Genomic DNA, 11,705 nt, shown 5'->3' on the forward strand with positions numbered 1-11,705 from the left:
TTATGACTACTCTAGTGACTCGCTACTAAGTTCAGACGATAATACAGCAGCTTTACACTTAACTAGCGACGCTCTGTGACCTGACCACACCTGACATGATACTGACTTAAGTGACCACACCCAACACTGACCACCTGACCTCGCCTGACCTCTCTGTTCTTGACACTGCCTGACTCGACCACTTTAGGTGTGTGTGTGTGTGTGTGTCCGGCCTCGTTCTGAACACAACACAGGCACTTAAAGGTCATCTATTTACAAAAAAATTTCTTTGTATTATAACGTATATTTTCATGTTTCTTATACGTCAACAACAACAACAACAACAACAACAATCCAAAAGTAGATGCCAGATACTGCTAGATATCGAAGAAAATTTTGGTTGCACCTGAACACATAAATCAAGTCTCTCTGTAAGTACACAATAAGGAACTAACGATGTACACCTGTCCTTGATGAGTGCTCAGGTAGGTGTTTCCTTCGTCTTATTTACTTTATGGTAAGACTTATCTGTACTTACTCTTTTCTTGATACTTTATTAGACTTAATACTGAATTATAGGAACGAGAGAGAGAGAGAGAGAGAGAGAGAGAGAGAGAGAGAGAGAGAGAGAGAGAGAGAGAGAGATACAACGAATGAAAGGAACTGTAACAAAATAATTCGAGAAGAAGAAGAAGAAAGAAGAAGAAAAGAAAGAAGAAGAAGAAGAAGAAGAAGACAACTACCACCACCCCCACAACAATAAAAAGCCAATATGTGTGTGTCCCCCCCGCCGTCAGCAGGAAGACCTCAACTCCCCGGGTCCTCCTCCTCCTCCCGCTCCCACTTCATCACGCTCCACATAAATCTTCATTACTATCTCTAAATCCCGGGTTAATCCTCCCAGCTCTCGGGTGACACAAAACCTCACCACACACAAGGTCGACGACGAGATATAAATACCGGGATTATAAACGCGTCTCTTCCTGCTGACCCCTGAGGTGATTTTAACTCCGTGTTGTGTTTTGGTTATCCAGGTTGTGTTGTGGTTTTTGTGGTGGTTGTTGTGGTAGTGTGGTTGTGATGTGGTTGTTGTGGTGTGGTTGGTGTAGTGTGGTTGTTGTGGTGTGGTTATTGTGGTGTGGTTGTTGTAGTGTGGTTGGTGTAGTGTGGTTGTTGTGGTGTGGTTATTGTGGTGTGGTTGTTGTAGTGTGGTTGTTGTAGTGTAGTTGTTGTGGTGTGGTTGTTGTGGTGTGGTTGTTGTAGTGTGGTTGTTGTGGTGTGGTTGTTGGAGTGCGGTTGCTGTTGTATGGTTGTTGTGGTGTGGTTGTTGTGATGTGGTTATTGTGGTGTGGTGGTTGTTGTAGTGTGGTTGTGGTATTGTGGTTGCCGTGTGGATTATTAATATTGAAACACGTTATTTAGCCATAAATATACAGCAGTGTGAGGAAGGGGTGAGAGGAAGGGAAGGTGTGAGGAAGGGGTGAGAGGAAGGGAAGGTGAGAGAGGAAGGGAAGGTGAGAGAGGCGGCACCAGTAGTATCCATCACACACACTTCCCAGGAGAAATAACCAGGCCAAGATTTTTATATCTCCAGTCTCACTACAATCTTCCCCACGCCCACACGCCCCTCTCTCTTCTCTCCTACGCCCACACACGCACTCCTCTCTCTTCCCACACCCACTCCTCTTCCTTCCCACGCCCACACGCCTCTCTATTTCCCCTCCTACGCCCACATACGCTATCCATCTCCCCTTCCACGTCTTCACACGCTCACCCCACCACGCCCCTCTCTCCTTCAACACACGCCTCCTCTCACTTTACACTTACAATACTACACACAAGTATTACCATATTTTGGGAGTACTTGTAACACTGTACACAGTTACTTTACATTACTTATACTTACAATTAAATATTACACACGTTAGAAACACTTACATACTTGTAACTCAAACGCACATACTTAACGCTTAACTCACACACTCACTTAACACTTACAACGTTATTACACGTGTTGGTAATTACTTAAATACTTATAATTCACTAAACCAGCTCTCACAAGTGTCCAAGTATGACAAATAAAAGACAGACCTTGATTATTGTCCTATTAATGCATATATTAACCTCAGATGAGAAATAATTAAGTGATTATTTACGTACAAACATTATAGTAACTTCAAAAAATTCATTCTTAATTTTCTCTCTCTCTCTCTCTCTCTCTCACCATCCATCTTTATCAATAGTTCATTACCGTCATGCCACTAATTTTTCCCAATATCTTTCGGTCGTGATCACAAAGGCTGCCCGTGTACCTGCGGAGTGATAACAAGACACCTGTGTAACGATGATTTAAGATAGCTAGTGAGAGCACGTTTGGTTGGGGTCAGGGTGATCAGAGTTGCCTAACTAATACCTAAAACTAACCTAACTTCTTTCTTCCTTCATCTAACCCTAGCAACCTAACCTAACCTAACCACTACCATCATCACCATCCAACACAAGCACCAGGAAAAGGTTCACCACCATCACCATGTTACTACTATCACTACCATCCCTCGCCGTCACCATCCATCACCATCACCACTAGCAGAGGCTCACCAATCAACTTCCCCCCCACCCCTTCTTCTTCCTCTTCCCCATCACCATAATCCTTCTACTCCTCCCGATATCATTATTCATCACCATTACCACCACCAGCAGTCTCACCGTCATCACTATCACCACTACCGTCACCATCAATGCATCATATCCCCTGACACTTTACTTATGCATCATCATTATCATCATCATCATCATGTGTCCATAGTTCACCAATCCCTACCAACCACTTATCTCTCACACACACACACACACACACACACACACACACACACACACACACACACGGAGCTAGACAAATCATGTATGTATGTATGTGCGTATCCCCCCCCCTTCCTCACCCCGCCTCCACATTTGCCTGCGAAGTCATTATAATAAAGATAGTCATTTTCGATAACATCGCACGGGCAAAATAGCCTGCCCTTGCCTGGGTACACTATCGCTCATCTGCCCGCCATTTTAAGTGGGAGTGGGACTGGCAAAATAGAGGGTTTGCGCGGGAGTCTAGGCGGCCAATTGGCGGGAAATTATTTAGCCGCGCGAGGGAAAAATTGGCGGGAGAATATGACCCACCTCACACCTGCTAGCGTGACCCACCTGTGTAGGTCCTGTGCCGAGGTGTGGGTATATACCTTTACTTATGTCGGTATATACCTTTACTTATGTCGGTATATACCTTTACTTATATGCCTTTAATTTCGTGGGAATATACTCCTACTTGCGTGGGTATACACCTTTACTTATGTGGGTATATACCCCTACTTGTGTGGGTATATACCTTACTTCTGCTATTACATCTCTCACACTGGAGCTGCACTACAGACACCTATACAGTACAGGGGTTTTGGCATGAGTGGCGGTGTCAGCACTCACCCCTCATGTACAGGTTCCCCTCCGAGCTGAATAAAATCGCCAGGCGTAAAGCAGCGTCCCAGTAGTGAAGGCGTTAAAATAACACTTCCTTATAGTGGGGCCGCCACGCAACGCTCACCACACACCCCCAGATGCACCACACACCAACTCCTCAGCTAGGGGGCTCCAATCACCAGCTAGTCCGTCTCTGTCAGCCAGCCCACTCACAAATTGGTGCCTCCGGTAGAGAATTCCATTTTCTGAGAGTAATAATACAAGGTCTTTTTTTCCCTCTCTCTCCCTCTTCCGCATCAGAGAGGAAATTATCGAGCCAATACTTCATCTCTCTGACGTGACTCTCCTGATTATAAGTATTCGTGTAGATTATATTACACACAGTATTATGTTACAGGGTATTATATATAGCGTGTTGTAAATATATATTAATGGCGGGAAGGATTAAATGTAAGTGAATACTGAAGGGAGGGTTGGGAGTCTGGGGTGAGGAACAGGAGTGAGGGGTCTGGGGTGAAATTCAGGGTGGGGGTCTGGGGTGGGGGTCTCCAGGTGGGGGTCTGGGTGGGGTCTGGGGTGGGGGTCTGGGGAGCTGGGGTCTGGGGTGGGGAACCTGGGGTGGGGTCTCAGGTGGGTCTGGGGTGGGGGTCTGGGGTGGGGTCTCGGGTGCAGGGTCTCAGGTGAGTCTGGGAGCCAGCAATGTGCTTGAATCTGTGTGTGTGTGTGTGTGTGTGTGTGTGTGTGTGTGTGTGTGGAAGGGCTTTGATCCATCTGAGGACTGAATGGGGATGATGGTGAGGGTGGTGAGGGTGATGGTGGTGAGGATTATAGTGGTGGTGGGTGATGTCTCTCACTATCCTCCTTCACCACCTCAATAAAACACCTCCAGTAATTACCTGTGAGGGACTATTACATCTCTTCTTATTACTCACCTCCCCCCACTCCTCTCTCCACCATCCTGTCCCACCTCTCCCCAGCCCCCCACCTCTCCCCAACCCCCACACCTGCCCCCAACCCCCCACCATCCTACCCAAAGTCCCAAAGATACATATATGTTGATTTTTCTTGATTCACTTAAGCTACGACAGAAAGATGGATTCTCTTTTATTCCCACGTTTATTTTCCTTCTTTTCTTTTTTTAAGTTATTTTGTGAGTCACGTGGTTGATAAGCTACGCTGGTGCTCATTCCTCTTCCTCGAACTGTGGAGGATGAGCTCTCACCCTCCAACGTGAGCCTCGAGTATCAACACGGACACCCGCCACTCACTACCCTCCCTAATACCACCTTATCGTCGTTGGTTTTATTCTACGGACACGGACACGCACACACACACTCAGTAGCAGATACACTCACAGATACGGACACACTCACAGATACGGACACACTCACAGATACGTACACACTCTTACTGACACGGGCACACGAATACGAACACGGGTACACACGCGCTCGGTGCCTTAATGACAATTTCTGGCTGGTTAAGAGCTGCGTTTACCACTACTTTGATGATCAGGATATGAAACAGGGGGGGGGCGGGGGTAGTGGGGGGAGGTAGTGAGGAGGTGGAGGAGGGGAGTATGAAGTGGAGGAGGGGGTATGGGGGTCGAGGCGGTGAGAAGAGACGGTCACGGGGAGAGAGGGGGGGGCGGTGGGGGAAGGAGAAAAAGACAATGAGAAGAAAGGTGAAGGGAGGTGTGAGATGGAGATTTGTGGGAAAAAAGGAGAAGGGAGTAGAAGTGTGGTGACGAAGGAGAAAGGAGAGGAAGACCTAGGGAGGGAAGGGAGGGAAGGAAGAGAGGGAAGACGAGAGGGAGAAGAAGAGGGAGAGAAGGAGAGAAGGGGAGGGATGATGGGAGGGAGGAGGAGAGAGGGAGAGAAAGAAGGAAAGAAGGAGTAAGGGGGAAGGAAGAAAGGAGGGAGGGAAGGAGGGTAGGGCGAGAACAAGGGGGAGATAACGTAAGAGAGGATGGGAGGAGGCTGTGACACGGTGGAGGAGGAGGAGGGGGAGGAAGAGGAGGGGGAGAGGAAGAAGAGGAGGAGGAGGGAGAGGGAGAGGACCCCTCACTTTGATCTCAACCCAATAATCGTGTCGGTGCTTTAGGCCAGAGACAGTAATTAAATAAGCCTGAAGCCACTGCTCATTTTATACCTCGTCCCTGCTACAATGACCTAACCCACCACCCAGTACTACAGAGCCCACACACGCATACTCACCTGTCACACACACTCACCTGTCACACATACTCACCTGTCACACACACTCACCTGTCACACACATACTCACCTGTCACACACACTCTCACCTGTCACACACACTCTCATCTGTCACACACACTCTCACCTGCCGCCACACATACTCACCTGTCACACACACTCTCACCTGTCACACACACTCTCATCTGTCACACACACACTCACCTGTCACACACACTCTCACCTGTCACACACACTCACCTGTCACACACTCTCACCTGTCACACACATACTCACCTGTCACACACACTCACCTGTCAAGATGAACCACATTTAAATAAAAAAAAATAATCTTTCTTCTTCACTTTATTTCCAGGAACCAAAGACGAGAAATGATTAAAACCCAAAACGAATTACAATATTTATTTGAATTTTAATGAAGAATAAACCACAAGACCCTTTTTTGGGGGGAGGGGAGGTAGAGGGAGAGGGGAGGGGGAGGAAGTGAAATTTTTTATTCAAGTCTCCGTCATGATCTCTCGAACCATGGCCCTAATCACATCAGCGAGCTCAAATTACCTCCAACCATCTTAGCCACAGTTAAAACAGGGACATTAAAACAGCGTGGAGAAGAGAATTGACAATTTGAATAGTATTACATATGATGCATAACAGAGGCGGGAGAATGAGGAAGGTGAGAGGGAGGGAAGAGGGAAGGGAAGAGGAGGGCGAGAGGGGAGGAAAGGAGAGGGAGGGTGAGGACAAATGGGACCTCTAGTACACGGGGACACAAGGGTGGAAGTTTACAGTCGTTGGCACAGCTGTTTGATCTGGACGTAACCCGCCTGCCTACTGGAAGCTGGAGTTAAAATAATGGAAAGCTGACAAAATGAATAAGGGGAGAGAGAGAGAGAGAGAGAGAGAGGTCAGAATAACACACACAGGTACACATATACGCACGGAAAAACACACACACACACACACACACACACACACACACACACACACACACACACACACACACACACACACGCGCGCGCGCGCGCGCGTATATAAAAACTTAAAGTTCCTCTCCTAAGATAACTTGTATTAACATCAACAAACATCTAGACAAACAAACAAACAAAAGCTACACCTCCCTCACGCTTAAGAGCTGCTAAGACAACACCTAAAATATTATTATTACGTAAAACAAAACTTTTTTAATATGTAAATTAATACAAAAACAACAAACAAATTCCAGGTATTATGTAACATTCGGCCCCAGTCCCCTCTTTCATTCTCTCTCCCTTCCCTTCCTTTCCCCTCGCCTCTTCCCCCTTCCTATCCTTCTCCCTTCCCTCTATCTCTTCTTCTTCCCACCCCTTCCCCCTTTCTATTTCCCTTCTTCTCTTTCCCTTCCCTTCCTTTCCTTTCCCCTCTTCCCCTCTTCCTCCTCCCTCCCCTCTTCCCCACCTCTCCCCACACCCTCCCCTCCACCCCCTAACCCCCACACCTCAATGGTATCAAAAACTAATCACCACAAGAGAAATTCCAATATTTTTCGCTCATCTGATTTCGAAATAATTAATAAAAAGTAATGACTAAAAAAAAAACATTTATACATTTTGGAATTTTTTTTTACCGAGTGTAAATAGAGAGTCAGGTGTTAATGAATATAATTACCTTCACTCTTATAATAAAGATACTGAGTTAATTAATGAGTCTGGTTGTTTATTAAAGTGAAACCTCCATATAATGAACTTCTCTCTCCATATAACGGACTTTTATCTATATAACGGACTTTTATCTATATAACGGACTTTTATCTATATAACGGACTTCTATCTCTATATAACGGACTTCTATCTCTATATAACGGACTTCTATCTCCATATAACAGATTTCTATCTCCCGATAACGGACTTTCATCTCTATAATCCGATAGATGGGGTTTTCAGATGTAGCGGACTTTATTCTTTATATAGTCCGGTAAATAGAGCTTTCACTATATGTGTGGATATTTTAAGATCAAAGAGGGAGGCAAACTGTGGTTGGTGCTGTGGAGGCTGTGTTGTGTTGTGTGTTCCGTGTGTTGTGTGCTCCGCTATGCTCCGCTGTGCTGTGTTCCACTGTGCTGTGCTCCACTATGCTCCACTGTGCTGTGCTCACTATGCTCCCACTGTGCTGTGTGCTCGCTATGCTCCACTGTGCTGTGCTCCGCTATGCTCCACTGTGCTGTGCTCCTGCATGCCCCACTGTGCTGTGTGCTCCGCTATATCCCACTGTGCTGTGTGCTCACCTATGCTCCACTGTGCTCCCGCTATGCTCCACTGTGCTGTGTGCTCCGCTATGCTCCACTGTGCTATGCTCCACTGTGAATAACTCCCACTCATCTACATATTAATTCGCCTGGTCATTGCCAACACTGTATTATAAATGCTAATTCAGGTTGTTCACTGGCTGTTATAATACGATACCTGTTTACGTGACCTCCTGTGTGTGTGTGTGTGTGTGTGTGTGTGTGTGTGTGTGTGTGTGTGTGTGTGTGTGTGTGTGTGTGTGTGTGTGTGTGTGTGTGTGTGTGTGTGTGTGTGTGTGTGTGTGTGTGTGTGTGTGTGTGTGTGTGTGTGTGTGTGTGTGTGTGTGTGTGTGTGTGTGTGTGTGTGTGTGTGTGTGTGTGTGTGTGTGTGTGTGTGTGTGTGTGTTATCGTACACAAGAGGTTGGGCAGCAGGAGAGGGTGGGGGGAGGGAGGTGCCAGCCAGGCCTACATACATAGCCTCTGATAGGGGGAGGTGGAGGGGGTGAGAGGTGAGGAGGGGGAGGTGGGGAGGGAGGTGAGTGGGGGTGAGAAGGACCTATATATTGATCTCTGGGAGGCGGCAGCCTAGCCTGGCCTTCTCTCCTCCTCCCCTCTCTCTCCCCACGCATGCTGCAGCTCTGGACTGGGCGCCGCATTGTAGTATTGGTGTTATAGGATTATGTATCAAACTTGCATTAACGGCCGCATGCGTCTAGAATCATACAGCCGCATGCGTCTAGAATCATACAGCCGCATGTGTACAGTAGAAGACACGGCCGCATGCGTTCAATAATATATATAAGTCCGTAATTCAATAAGACGACCAGATTAACAGCCAATTTGACCGAACCAATTAAATGGGGAAGATAGAACCAATTACACGGTGGATGCTCGGGACCATTTAGGTGGATGTCGACCTATCTCCCTCCCTTCCTTCTCCCCTCCCTTTCCCTCACTCTGATCCCCTCCCATCCCTCCTTTCTCCCTCCCTCCATCCCTTCCCTACCTCCTTCCTACTCTTCATCTCCATCTCCTCTCTCTCCCTTCACCCTCCTTTCCTAATACGACCAGCTATTACCACTACCTCCCCACCGAGCCAGCCTATTACAACCTATTCCCACAGGTCCTATTTATAACAACTATTCTTCTTCGGCCCTATTACAACCATCAGAGAGAGAGAGAGTAACCAACATCACCAAAGGTAGTACATGTGCGTATGTGTACAACTACAGGTTCCCTTTAGTACAGAGGTGTAGGCGAGCTCCCTGTGTACTGGCTACAGGCATAAAACGTGGCATCGCTGTGTTTATTTACATGTAAACTTGGCATCAGTGCATTTATAATCCAGAACTCAATGGAGAGATAGTCTTCCACCTCACACCTAAGTTAAAAACAACACAGGCACAAAAAACACAACCACAACCTTATATCCATTATATAAACACACACACACACACACACACACACACACACACAATCACAGGTATTTGACATCCTTCCTCGATCCACTAATTCAATTTCGGTGTGGGTGATGATGGATGGGTAGTCATGAAGGTAATGGACAGGTAATAAAACCCTCAGGTCGTCCAGGTGTAAGGTGGGGAGGGGTGTGAGGTGTAGGTGTGGGGGAGGGGTGTGGGGAGGGAGTTGGGGGTGTGGGGGAGGGGTGTGGGGAGAGGAGTTGGGGGTGTGGGGGAAGGGGTTGGGGAGGAGGTGTGGGGAGGAGTGGGGAGGAGTGTGGGGAGAGGTGTGGGGATCAGAGATGGGGTGGGAGGGGTAGGGGGGTGAAGGGGAGTGACCTGCCCTCAGTGTTCATGTCAGGGCCAAGTAAGGATTAAGGGCTTCTACTGCGTTATAGTTAGGATAAACGTGTGTGTGTGTGTGTGTGTGTGTGTGTGTGTGTGTGTGATTGTGTGTGTACAGTATATATGTGACCTATATATACCTGATGACTATTCCCTCCTTCCTCTTTTTCTGTTCCCCCTCTCCTCCCTCATTTCTTTTCTTTCCTTTTTCCTTTTCTCTTCTTCCTCATCCCCTCCTTTCTCTTTTTCTCTTCCTCTTCCTACACTCCCTCCTCTTCCGTTTCATACCTCTACTCCCCTTCCTCCTCCTCCTCCTCCTCTACACTAAATATTGACAAACAGACATGATGAATTACCAAGAGAGCACGCAATCATACCTATATACCCCACCTATACGAGGCAGCCTTTACTTTCCCAACTGTGTAAATGGGATATTTATGAAACGGAGGGACTTTGTGGTGGGTCTGGAGGGAGAGGGTAGGAGGAAGAAGTGGAGGAGGAGGAGGAGGCTGGATGTGGAGATGGGGAGGGAAGAGGGAGATAGTGGAGGAGAGGAGGCTGGATGTGGGAGATAGTGGAGGAGGCTGGATGTGGAAGATGGTGGAGGAGGTAGGAAGAGAGAGGAGGTAGATAGGGAGGGGGGAGGAGGGATAGAAAGATAAGGAGTGGAGATGGAGGAGGGAGGCTGGTGAAAATGGAAAAGGAAGAAAAGCAGGGGGATGGGAAGAGGAAGAGGATAGAGGAGCAAGAGGAGGAGAAAAGTTGAGGAAGAAGTACCCCAGAACACAGGTATACACAATTATTACAGGTGTATCAATAAACTAACTCCAGCCCAACAGGTGTATCAATAACACAATTTATGCAGGTATATAAATCAATCAATATCTCTCCTCCTTTAACTAGGGAAGGAGAGGTGACCCCCTCACCCCCCGACACTAATCACAGGTGCTGGGAAAACACACACCTGGCAGATCTCTGGAGTAACATGGTATTAAGACCTGGGTAACTACGACCTCAAGATAAGGACAGTAGTTAGACCTGGGTAACTACGACCTCAAGATAAGGACAGTAGTTAGACCTGGGTAACTACGACCTCAAGATAAGGACAGTAGTTAGACCTGGTAACTACGACCACTGGAGTATGGTGGTATAGAGGACCTGGGTAACTACGACCTCAAGATAAGGACAGTAGTTGGCCTGGGTAACTACGACCTCAGATAAGGACAGTAGTTAGACCTGGGTAACTACGACCACTGGGTATGGTGGTATAGAGGACCTGGGTAACTACGACCACTGGGTGGTGGTATAGAGGACCTGGGTAACTACGACCACTGGAGTATGGTGGTATAGAGGACCTGGGTAACTACGACCTCTTTACTAAGGCGGTATACAACTACGGGTACTCACTTGTCGTGGAGGACGCGGTGGGAGCGAGGACTCATACAGTTAACAGACCACTCCGTGTTGCCGTGGTCGTTACAGATGGTGATGCTGAAGCGGCCGTAGTTGGCGCGGATGAGGTTGATGACGTGGCCGGGGTCACACTCCATGTTGAGCGTGGAGCCTTCACAAGCGTACGCCGTCCTGTACCTCGGCCGCTCTGGTGGAGGAAACACGAAACACGTAAGTCACATGTCAACAAAACCCGAAGGAGCAACTAAACATTTAACAAAATCTTTTTTAATTGGGAGACATTAGGACAAGGAGGCACTCAAGAGGTACTTTAAGACAGGGAGGGACTCAAATGGGGAGGCACTCATGCAGAAACACACACTTGACTGTCAAACATTTAGACTGAGAGACACTCAGACAAGGAAATAAGTTTGTAACAGTTTTCTTGGTCCATCCTTTATTAAATGGACTTTTGTTAACATTGTTTGTATACCAGCAATGTTTATTGTTTACGTGTACTGCCTATGTATATAACGAATCAATGTGTACCCGAATGATGCTTTACCTGAACATCTGTGTATATCTGT

General features: G+C 47.3%; 1 protein-coding gene across 5 annotated transcripts in view; it reads right to left on the minus strand.

The window, feature by feature from the left end:
* Window positions 1-11,273, minus strand: part of LOC121865743 (adhesion G protein-coupled receptor L2-like) — a 100,810-nt gene extending 89,537 nt beyond the window's left edge. For all 5 annotated transcript variants that reach the window (XM_042365286.1, XM_042365283.1, XM_042365282.1 and 2 more), the window contains exon 1: window positions 11,134-11,273. In XM_042365286.1, coding sequence (XP_042221220.1) covers window positions 11,134-11,168 — 35 coding nt within the window. In that variant the 5' untranslated portion in view covers window positions 11,169-11,273. The remainder of the gene's footprint in view (window positions 1-11,133) is intronic.
* Between the last annotated feature and the right edge of the window lie 432 nt (window positions 11,274-11,705).

The sequence above is a fragment of the Homarus americanus genome, unplaced genomic scaffold, assembly GCF_018991925.1.
Source record: "Homarus americanus isolate GMGI-L3 unplaced genomic scaffold, GMGI_Hamer_2.0 scaffold45333, whole genome shotgun sequence".
Lineage (NCBI taxonomy): Eukaryota > Metazoa > Arthropoda > Malacostraca > Decapoda > Nephropidae > Homarus > Homarus americanus.